A 12,434-nucleotide genomic window follows, 5' to 3' on the forward strand; every position below is an offset into this window, starting at 1 on the left:
TTATTGTTTTTCAAATAAATTTTCAATTTCTTGCTCTTCCTCTTCTTCTGGCAACCCTATGATTCGGATGTTGGAATGTTTAAAGTTGTCACAGAGGTTCCTAAGCATCTCCTCTTTTCTTTGAATTCTTGTTTCTTCATTCTGTTCTGATTGAATGTTTATTTCTTCTTTCTGGTCCAAACTGTTGATCTGAGTACCAGTTTCCTTCCCATCACTGTTGGTTCCCTGTACATTTTCCTTTATTTCACTTTTCATAACCTTCACTTTTTCCTCTATTTTGCCACCATGCTCAACCATTTCTGTGAGCATCCTAATTGCCAGTGTTTTGAACTCTGCATCTGATAGATTGGATATCTCTTCATCACTTAGTTTTACTTTTTTCTGTAGATTTAATCTGTTCTTTCATTAGGGCCTTTTGTGTGTGTGTGTCTCCAAGTGCCAGTTTCATAGTAAGGGGTGGAGACTTAGGTATTCGCCAGGGTGGGGTAACCCATGTGGCTGCATTGTGGCACTGTATGTTGGGGAGGGGGTTGAGAAGGAACAATGTCACTTGCTCAGCTCTCTGCCAGCTTTCAGTACTTCCTCCAATACCCACAAGCAATTTGGGCCCTTCTGGTGCTGATTCCTGGGTGGCTGCATTTGTGCATATTCTAGGACCCTGTGGGTCTCTCCAACAAACTCTCCTGTGAAGCTAGGAGTTTCTCCCACTGTTGCAACCCCCACAGGTTATTACTGTCAGAGGTTTTGAGGCTTTATTTCCCTGTGCTGGAACCCTGGGTTGTGAGGTCTGTCTTGCTCCCCAGTTTTTCCTCCCAGTGTATCTGCATGGAAATGTGGGATCACCTGGTCTGCCAGCCTCCACCTCCCCTTCCCAGGTCCTGTAGCCACTGCCTTGCCTTGTACCCTCTCTGCCCCAACTGCCCATCTCTGCCCCTCTTACCAGTCTGGATGAATGTTTCTTTAACTCCTTGGTTGTCAGACTTCCATACAGTTCAATTTTCTGGAAGTTCTGGTTGTTTTTTGTTTTCAAATTTGTTGTCCTTCTTTGGTGTGTGAGGAGGCAAAGTGTTTCTACCTATGCCTCCATCTTGGCTGTAAGTCTCATGATAATCTTTGATAAAGATTCTATGTCTAACCCTATTTTAAATATGATAAAATACATACTATTTGAAAAATGACAAAGATATTTGAAGTGGTGATGCTGAGAGATGTGGATTCTTATGTTATACTAGATAATGTACAAAGATTATGGTTAAGCTATTCCCCGTCCCCCACCCAAGCTTCCAAAGTGTCTTAGAGCACTTGAGTCCAAGCTAGTCATTTAAGCACCCATCCAGCGTGATTCATTTCTCCTCAGAAAGAGTCTAGGGATTCAATAGAGATGTGATTAGGATAAGAATGAGGACCAGCAGTTCAGAATGGCCCGTGCATCTGGTTATGGAGATCCTTCCATAGCTTGAAGGTTGATAATGCTAGTTATTATGAATCTTGTCTAGGAGTTTTAAGGTTTGGATCCTAGTAATCATGTGGTTAAATTTTATAGTCTTTATTTTCTAAGTTACCCATTTGTTTTAATGATAAGTTTACTGAAAAAAGATTTGTGTTGACTTGCTTAGGCTTCTTTGAAATCATCTATGCGAGAAAAGAATATGTTTCTGACCTAAATTTAATATATTCATATACACAAATAACTGTCTATATGCTTGTTATTCTGGGAAAGTATATATACTGATATATACAGTATTATATATTTAAAACCAGCATATAAGTAAGGTACTGAAAAAATATATAGTAAGATTTTTCTTTTTTTTAAATTATTGTATTGTTGTTTATCTATTTTTTGCTTTTTGAGAAGAAAAAACAGTAGTATTAAAAAGTAAAAAAAATATATATGTGCTAAAAATAGATTTAAATATTAACAAAGGTAGCATAGCCAACCACTAACATCATGGTTTCACATAAAGATGCTCCCTGGATTCTTAAATGCATTATTATATAGGCCTAGGATACCCTTCCTTCCCCTATTTTCTTGGTCAGGTTAGTTCATCCGTGAGTTCTCAGCATAAGTTTCCCTCAGAGGAGCTTTGCTGGCCTTGCAGATTTTACTATATGGCTCTGTTTTATGGTTTTATTGAATGCTATAATTTTCCTTTATACTATATAAATCCAATTAAATGGTTATTCATGCAATTATTAGTTTAATGCTCTGCTTTCTTGTTGAACTATAAGCTCCATTTGTGCAGGGACCATGTCTATCTTGTTCTTTACTTTGTCCTTTTACAGAGTAAGCATTCTATAAATATTTCTTACCTAAATAGTAAGTTATGAGATGGTGATCAAGGTCAATCTGAATATAATTCTACATTGGTGGATGACATATTTAAAAATAATATACAAGTAAGACAATGAAAAAAAGGAGATTTTTTTCTGCTGTTTGTAAAGACAAATGGAATATTCAAAATAAAAATACAAGAAATAAATGAAAGCAATGAATAGAACAGTTTGAACCATTAATCTCATTTAAATTTTCACCATATAGACAAGAGACTTTACCTGCAAAGTGCTCAGTTAGATTCTTTCACATCTGTATACTACCAAGATTGACTCAGAGAACCTTCTGGAAGGTTTTATCTCAGGAAAAATCTCAGAGAAAGAATTTCCTGAGAAAACTGTACATCACATATTCTCTGTGTGAAGTCTGAAGTCATACTAATTCTATAATGCTAACTAAAAAGAGTAGATGATAGTTACCTATAACATATATAAGATGTAATTCTGGAATTCAACTTAATAAATTAGTTTACTTTTACACTATATATTTCTCCTAAACCCATGAGAGCAGAGCCTAGGCTGGAAATAATAATAACTGTGTGAGTTATAAAATCAGAAGACAGATGGGGTTACAGCATTAATGGAGTTTAAGAGTACCATCAGGCAAGGATTCAGACTTGGTTTAAAAGGAAATGTCTGACCAAGTGATTAAAACCCAACATCCAATGAGACATGCGATTTCAGACTCTCTAGAGTCCTCTCGGCTCCTTCTAGCACATTGTTTTCCACCCACCCTATCAAAATACAAAATATGTCTTAGAATTTCTATACTTTGTATCAATGTCAAATCTGGTTTCCAGGTTGGTCAAGAGAATTGTATAGCAGTTATTAAGTTGTTCTCAGTCTGTTGGCTAAAATCATCAATGTGCTTTTTTTTTTTTTCAGGTACAGAAAGCTACTGAGGTTGTAAAAACATGTACAGAAATGAAATGCATAAAAACTTTCTGTAACCCTGAGCAATCTTGACACCACATGAGGCACACTTGAGAAAGGGACTTCCTCCGGATTGTGAGAAGAAAGATTTAGAAACAAAGTGAAATGAAGATGGGAGTACCATAGCTCACAGAAGGGAGATCAAACACTCCATAGAAAATACATGTTACGGTGCAATCGCCTTCTGGGAGTTACAGGATTATGAAAGTCTAACTTAATTAACAGAGAAAATAGGTCACATTTAACAACCATATATGCAACACATCATTTTGACTATATAAAATATCTGAAGAGGAGAGAAACATTAAAAAATCAGAAAGACAGGAAAGACAGCTACAGAATGCATCAATCTCTCTTCTCCATCTAAATCAGGTACATGATTTGATTTTATATATATGAAAGATTTACCATTCTTCTAATTTCCCTCTTAAAAAATTTTTGCACTATACTTGAAAAGAAATTTGAGGTGTCCAAAGAAAGAAAAAGAAAATGACCAAATCTAAAATAAAAAAAACCCATGAAATTAAGAGGCAATACATATTTACCTCATAAAAAATAAAGCTTGCAGTGTCTTCCCTTTCTCTTCCCATGTCATCATGTAACAGGTAGTCAGGTACTTGTGAACCCTACATGGAATCTTCCCCCTTTAAGGGCAGGATATGCCTGTGGGTTTGTGCTAATTACAGGTACATTTCCTCTGCAAGGCAGTTACACTCTGTACTGTTGAAGGCACAATTAATAATTGAACAAAGCTAGCTGGATTTTTTTCCTCCCATGGCCATGGGTTGCAGGTAGCTTTGCTGCCACACAGGGAACACAGCATATTTTTTGGGTATCTCCAAGAAAGGCTTTTGCATTATAGGGTAAAGAAGATCATCCCATTTTCAAATTTTGAAAAAAGTAAAAGAAGAAACCCACAAAACCCAAAAGTGATAATAAAAATAAAAATAAAAAACCTAGTATCCTTTATAGAACACTAAAGGCAAATTCTCTTTCCTGTCACTAGGAATATGATTATGATCAGATAGGTGGTTATTTAGGTCAGATGTAAAAGAGATGAAAGAGTAGGCTTGGAAATTAATACCTGTTGTAAGGGAGAATTCGAATTTGTCCTTGAGTCTGTGACTGCAGCGGGGAGCTAGTTTTGCATGTGCAAGAATAGAATTTGACCCACAGAAAGGGTCTGGATAGAGGATTATAGAAGAATAAAATTGTTTCCCTTGAGATGTCCTTAGGAACTTAATGGATGATCTCCAATGCCCTATGGGGTCAAAGATGAGTTCAGAAAATCCTTGTCCTGTGCTCCAAGACTTAGTCTTGAACAGCAACTATACTGTAAAATGCTAGATAGAAAACATTTTCGGCTTTTGGGGCTAAGCCACCTTTGTTGCAACTATTTAACTGTGCTGTTTTAGAGCAAAAGTAGTCAGACAATACAAAAATACATGAGCTTAGCTGTGTTTCAATAAAACTTTATTTATGGGCACTGATATTTGAATATCATATATTTTTTGCATGAAAAACATAGAATTCTTCTTTTGATTTTTTCCCAACCATTTAAAAACCATTCTTAGCTTTCAGACTTTCTGAAAGTGGAGCAGGCTGACTTTGGTCCAGAGACTGTAGTTTGCTGATCCCTGGCCTGCCTGTTGAGAAACCCTGTGAAGACACCTGTTTTTCTAGTTGATTTTGAGAGTTCCTTGAATGTATATAAATGCCACCTTTAATGTGGAAGATCTGGCCTGATCTTTGGCCTTTGTTGACTTGAAACATCATGGATAACCAGTTTATTCAAGGTTCAGATCACATGTTCATTATCCATAAGTTTACCAGATTATCCATAAAGCTCTAAACTTGTAACCAAGCCTGGGAAGGCCTTGAAACTCTGGTTGAAATTATTATTCTGAATTATAGAAGTAATAAAGAATATATTTTTAAGTTCAGGTCGCCAGTAGCATTTTTGCCTGAGGAAAAAACATCCACTAAGCAATAATGCACCAAAAGAAATAAAATATTTTTATTAATGCAGTTCATTCCTTCATTATAAATTGGATATAATCTATCTTCCTTCTTCTCTATAACTATTTTTATAAAAAGTGGGAGATTATAAATAGCATATTTCACATGCACATTTAAATTAATTATAGAAGATGAGACAATATAAAAATGTTAAGGAAACAAGAAGAATGCAAAGATTTGATGTCATAAAATCTCTAAATTTGCTTAAAATCCATGTTGTTAGCATGTAATTTATATATGATTTCCTATATTCTTTTAGAGATGGGCCACAAATTTGGCTCTATATTTGGTAATATTCAATATAATGAAGAACTCATGATCATCTGTAAAAATTCACTGGGTTCATTAGTAAGATAAACAGTTGCTTAGGAAAAAGGACAGGAGAAATAATGGAAAGAGGAATTTTCTCAAAGGGCCCTTGAAAAGGAAACTGTGCAATAAAATTAACAATCTTTCAAAAATATTACAATAAATGCAATGATTTTAGAGATCTTTTATAACATCTTTAAATGTAGGCCAATAGTTTTATACCAAACTTTCATTCAGTAAAAGCAATTCTTATTGGGACAGGGGTAGGTGGTATGATATTGGGTTTAATATAATTTCATCTAAGTAGAATGTGCTGTGGTGATTTAATTTAATCCAGCAAAAAAAGTATATGAGGTATATGATACCCAGAGGTTCACACTTCAGGTTATTTTCCATGAGTATTTTTTCCCATGTGAGGTATAAAATGGGTTTGAGAGGAAATGAGCTTGATCTCAGAAGTAGTGCCTCATTTATTTTTGATGCATTATAAATAAATAAATGACAAGTTGCATGCATTAATAGCAAGGATGGCTTTTGAGTAACATTTTCTCAAGAAAGCAGAAGCCTATAATAAGAATAGCTGTTTAAATAAAAGACAGTTCCATAGATTGATCAAAACTTCACTTGATAAGTTAATTTGATGTCTATCAAAATGGAGGCCAATATTCTCACACCACAAAATAGAATTTTTTTTAACAACACTGTAACCAAATACTACCTTGGTCTTTTGTAAATATCTCAGGATAGCTTCTATTGTATGTCTAGCCTTGCACAACAAATATCATGGTGTTCATTCTAAAATGAAAATTATAAATTAAATCTCTAGATCCTTATATAAAGAAACTTTATAAAAATTTAAAGCAGATATAAATCAGTTAAAAGTTGGGGGTTATCTACTAAAAGAAATGATAATTTATAAGACTAATGATCATACCTCCTCTTTCCAGAAAAATTAAACTGAAGTCTCCATTCTACAGACTGTGTATTTGCAAAGGCATGGCTTTTCATACAAGTAAATATAATTTGTAGAGTAGAAGGTTATGTATACAGTTAATCCTTGATAATTTGGTAAAATATTTCAATGAAGTTCAAAAAACAGCAGGGCCTCAGAACCCAGGTATGGTGATGGTGGTGGGAAAGAGGAGGGGGGAATGAGGAAGACATACCTAGAAAAAGTTTTTCTGACTTGTACTGGTTAGCACCAATAGGGACCCATAATGAACTCCTGCACTTATGCCTCTCTACTGAGCCAGATGACAAGGACAGGACATTATATTTCACAATTTTGTATTGTTCATGAAAAGTTTCTTTCATAAGGTGCTGAATGTTACTAAACTATAGTTCAAAGCAAAGACAAATAAAAAACACACAAAGTATATCAATTTAATCCATACAAAATATTGTCCCAAGAGACTCAAGTGCCAAACTGGCATATATTTTAGACATAATATGGAGTCATTTAAGGCATTTAATGCTTCCATATTTGTTGCCTTGGGAAAGTGTTCTATTGGAAATAAAATTTTATATATACATAAATATATATATAAAATTTTATATATATTAGTCTTATATATAAAATTATATATATATATTTAGTCATTATATATATATAAATGCACACACATACATTTACACACACACACACACACACACACACCATGGTCATAGACTTCATATAGAAGGCCAGGGAAGACCCTAATTAACTTCCATGTCATAATTCTATTCATTTTAAATAACAGGATCCATGCTTGTCTTTCAGATCTTACACAGTATGTGGCATTTTGAAGACTGGAGCATTGCTTACCAGTTGGTGTAAGGTGTCTCCAAGTGATAACAGGTTCAGGACGGCCATTGGCCATGCAGACCAGGGTCACATTGCTGCCCTCATTCACAGTGACATCCGAGGAAATGTTGGAGATCTTTGGTGGCACTGTAAGGAGAAAAGCAAATCGAAAGTTTAACTGTGTCAGTGAAAACAGGCTTGCAGCACTGGTCCATGCAACCAGAAGTGGCACATATGAGCTAAGTGCTCTTCTAACTTAAAACTTCTGAATCTCGGGGTTAAGAAGCCGGGGTGCTTCAGGCCCTCCTTAGAGACTTAGTGAGCAGATAAAAAGCATGAGTCTTACTATAAGGTGAGACTCTTCCCACAATGGACAAGTGCTATAGGAAGTACACAGAGTGGTATAATGAAAATGTGTAAGCTCTTTTCTTATTAGAATGAGCTTTTTTGGATATTACAGATCATGGACATTTATGCATATAAGAATATTTTTTTCTTACTGTTACCTACATTTATTTTCTTATGTATATAGAATTAATATAATCTAATCTCTCCTTCAAATGTCAGGAAAAAGTGTTATTTAGCATGAGATTGCATAGTTGTGTTATTAAGATGTAGTAAAATGTGGTTACCTATAATCCAGCCACATGAGGGAACCATCAGTTAATCACTAAAATAGACAGTCTCTAAATATAATCTTGGTGTGTGGCAGGTCAGATAATATACCTTAGAGCTTAAAACTTGAATGAATAAGGCCTACAGATAGGTAGACATTACAAAAAAATACCATTATTCCTAGTAAATATTATCACCATTTACTATTAATTTAATATAGCTAATTTTAATTATTTATGATCACAAGACTCTATATATAGTGTTTTACAAATATTATCTAAGTAACTCCTTATAATAAGGAAATATCCTTTGAGGGTTTATTTATAAGTGGGAAACTGAGGTCTAAAGGAGACTAGGTGAGAAGCAGAAAATTGATTTGACACGAGGTAGACTCCAGGGCCCATGCTCTTAAGTACTACTTAAATGAAACTTCATCTCCACAGTCCAGGCTACCAGATGGCTGAAAATGATGCGAATTACTTTTTGGTGATGTGAGAAATGAGTCCCCAAGGGCTAGCGGTACTGCCTGCCGTCTGACTCCCTTCATTAGCGTTCAGGGCAGCCACATTAGAGCTCGCATTGGTAGGCTCAAGTGGAAAGTGAATTACTCACAAATTTCATCACAGAGGTTATGCACTGATTACAAATACTGGAGTTTCTGGTTTGACTTTCCTTTTTACACTCTTAGTTGCTTATGCTGTCCCTGAGGTGTGTGTTGAGGAAAAGGAGAGGGCATGAAAGCCTGAAGGAGTCCAAGAATCTTACTTTTTCTGGCCCTTCCTGCCCATTAGGAGCTCTGTGTGGTGACAAATAAAACAGGAACATCTTCTGCTTGTAGAGACAGCTGCCTGACTAATACGAGTGTATAATCCCCACAGATCCCTGTTCAGAGACATTGATGATACTTGGCAGTTGACTAGATCAGAGTGTCTCAAGAAGGAAGTAGGAAGAGAACTCTCGTTATTTTAAGGCTCCTCTCAAAATGACATCTTATATGGTCTCTGGGTGGAAACTAGTGATTCCAAACAAACCTACTGACAGAAACAGAATGTAATTTCTATTTATACATTATTTATTTCCCCTTGTATCCATATGGGTTAAGGGTTGCTTTCTTATATGCACACATTGACTTGTAATATATACCTCTAGACTTGTACAATGTGGACCTGAGAAGTTATACCCATTTTAGAGAAAAGAATAGGAGACATAGAGAGGAAAAATGGCTTGTCAAGGGTGATCCCATCAAGAATTATAAATGGATTTACAACTGAGAGGTGGACTTACAACTGTTCTGTTGTTGTTTAATATTTGCAGTTTCTAATTCCCAACTGAATAAGCAAAGTTTCTGAACATCTCCAAAACACTAAAATAAAATGCAAATCTATGATGAAACAACATTTAGCCATCCTAGGTGCCTTCCTTAACAATGTGACACCTGTAACAGGAATCTATATAGTAATTGTAAGAGCTCACATTAGTCAAGTTGTAGTTAATTCTGAATTGCAAGGGACACAGCATAGAGGAAATAAAAATGTGTTCTTATATTAAACAAAGAAAGTGGAGTTGGGTGGGGGGATGCTTTATATTCCTAGTAGAAAAATCATTCAAATTTATAAAACAGAAAAATCTCCAATGGCTGAGCTCTCAGAGCTATTATCTGTGATACAGTTTACCCATATAATCCCTCTTTTATGAGAAGAATATGTACCAAGGACTTTAATTTACATGGCATGCAAAGTGAGTCACTTGCTCAATGGTACATAGACAAGTAGTCATATAATTGGGGATAAATTTTATAATAACTGACTGCAGCTTATGTTTTGGCCACCAAACAACATTGTTTCTTCTAATTAAGGACAATATACTCTGGTCCTGGATCTCAGATACTGACAGATAACAAAAAACGTTTTTTTGTTGAGTAGTTAGAAATCTAATCATGTTGACATTGCATCACATCTTTCTCTGGCTCACTATCAACAGGTTTCACTCCATTATTTATCTTCCTACTTTATGGTACTTTGTACAAGCTTCTTCCCATCAATATTTATAAATAATGTAGTTCTTTTGCTCTAAAAAAAAATCCCTCTGAAAATCCCGTGTTGCCCTTCTGCTAACTTTCAACTTTTCTCTTTCTAAATTTCTTGAAGGAATTGTTCCTTACCACATCTCATCTCCAATTCACACTTCAACCTTCAGTGCAATCTGGATTTCCTCATTTATCTCCAAAGAAACTGCTCTCAGGAATCTCACCAGTTTGTTTGAAATCATGTTATTTCTATGTTCAATGATCAATATTTGTTATTATCCTATTTTTCTCTGAAGTATATGACTTTGTTGACCATAACCTCTTTCTTTAATTATTTTCTTGTCTTAGTCTCTAGGTCACCAAATTCAGCTGCTTTTCCACTTAGCTCTCTGACCAGCTTTCCCAGTTTAACTCTTGGGCTTATCTTGTGCTGTTCCTTAAATATTTGTATTCCTGAGGGCTTGATTACTGTCTTCTTTCCTCATGTCATTCACTGTGAGTGATCTCATCCTCTCTCTAGCTTCAGAAGCATAACCCATGTTATTGATGACTCCCAAATCAGTATTTACATCTGATTTGTCTCATGACCTTTATACCTAGTTTTCTGTTTAACTACTCTACATCTCCATCAGATGCCTCACAGATGCCCAAGATTCAACACGCTCATCATCTTCCTTCTCACAGAACATTTGTCATCTTGTGTACACTATCTCATTAAATGGTGTCGCCATGCAAACAGTTGCCCAAGCTAAAAAAAAGGTTTATCTCCTGTGACAGTTTTCTCCCCTTTACTGTCCCATATAAAATGGATCCCCAAGTTCTGTGGCTAATGAATCTTTACATTGACTCATTACTCTCAACCCCTATTTCCACTATCCTTTTCCAGCCATTAACTTTTTTTCCTTAAATCTCTGCAAGAACATCACAACTAGTTTCTTTGCCTCTAGCCTTCTTCTCCTTAAGCTCATTGTCACTCATATACTACACAGCAATCAGAATTTTTCAATAAATTGTAAATGTGGGTATAGTATTCCCTGATTAATCTCATTGTTCTACAAATAAAATCCCAATTTCTCAATATGGATGAATAGGCCATTCATTATTGGTCCCTGGTTCTCTCTCTAACTTTACTTCCTAATCTTGTTGTGTTATATCATCCAATCAGATCAAACAACTTCTGGTTCTTGGAATATATGATCCTTGTTTTCTCCTAGGCATTTAACATTTTTTTTCTACATGGAATGTTTTTGTTTCAGCTCTGCATGTGTTTAGCCACTTTCCTTCTTCAGGTTTTATCTCATCAGCTTATTTTCTCACTTTTTCCTGGAAGACTGCCCTGTCATTCCCTACCCCCATCTCCATCCCCTTCTGACTCCATACTGGGTGAAGCACCCTCCTCTGTTCATGACACTGTGCCCCTGAATTGCATTGCTGGATTATTTACCTGTGCCCATCACAAAACTAAAACAGGCAGACAGGAGGGTTTTTTGACCACTAAATCTTACAGAGCATGGTACTTGGAACATAGTACTCACAAAATGAAAAAAAAAAATTATCACAACATTTACCACAACATTTTTTTCTGAGCTCAAGGAAGTCATTTCATTGAACTTTTGTCAGACAGGAGAAAGCTTTTATCCTGAACCAATAGAACACTGCTTTTATCAGTATTTCTGTAGCTACCCCTCTAGTCATGTATTTTACTATCAATTTCTTTGACTCTTAATTAAAAGAATTGACCACAGGGCAGAGAAATGTTTGTACTTTAAGAAGCAAGACAAACTTGGTGCCCAACTTCCTCAATTATAGATTTTTCAGGGTTTTAACTTTTTTTCTATGAGGAGTCATATATAAACATTATTAGTTTAATAGTTTATTAGTTCCTTTCTAGTTTTCTGTAGTAATACATGGAGTTTACATTTACACCATCAATGCTAATACAACATTAAAGTAACAATTCAAAGGTTTTATTCATTTAGCTTGTAAAATCTTTATATGGATTCTGGTAAGTAAAAAGTATTGTTGTCATTACTGCCATTTTACAGGTGTAGACACAGGGAGCAAAATGAGTAAAAATTACATAGCTAAGAAATTACAAAGCCAGGACTAAAACTGAAGATTTATAGATTTCCCAAACTTAATTCTTCCTCTAGACCAAATTAATTCTTGCAAAAGTGGTTCCAAATAGTATTTTTTGTCATATTTTAATTCTCAATAATGAGGATGGCTACTTAGGGAATAGTGTTTAATGTAATAATCTTATTTGTACCAGCAAATGTAATTCATTTATCAAAATCACTGTAATAGAGATTTATGTATGCTCAATTCTTGAATTCTTGGGTCATCACAGTACTCTGAGTTTTGATTTTTTGTTGTTTTTATTTGGTTAGTTTCTGGAGTTTTGCCTAACAATTTTTA

General features: G+C 35.1%; 1 protein-coding gene across 4 annotated transcripts in view; it reads right to left on the bottom strand.

Annotated features, from left to right (window-relative positions):
- LOC114490454 (limbic system associated membrane protein) overlaps positions 1–12,434 on the bottom strand; it is a 638,505-nt gene that overhangs the window by 234,452 nt on the left and 391,619 nt on the right. For all 4 annotated transcript variants that reach the window (XM_028504441.1, XM_028504440.2, XM_028504439.2 and 1 more), the window contains exon 3: positions 7,397–7,522. In XM_028504441.1, the coding sequence (XP_028360242.1) occupies positions 7,397–7,522 (126 nt within the window). The remainder of the gene's footprint in view (positions 1–7,396; positions 7,523–12,434) is intronic.

This window comes from Phyllostomus discolor, chromosome 2 (assembly GCF_004126475.2).
Source record: "Phyllostomus discolor isolate MPI-MPIP mPhyDis1 chromosome 2, mPhyDis1.pri.v3, whole genome shotgun sequence".
In the NCBI taxonomy this organism is placed as follows: domain Eukaryota; kingdom Metazoa; phylum Chordata; class Mammalia; order Chiroptera; family Phyllostomidae; genus Phyllostomus; species Phyllostomus discolor.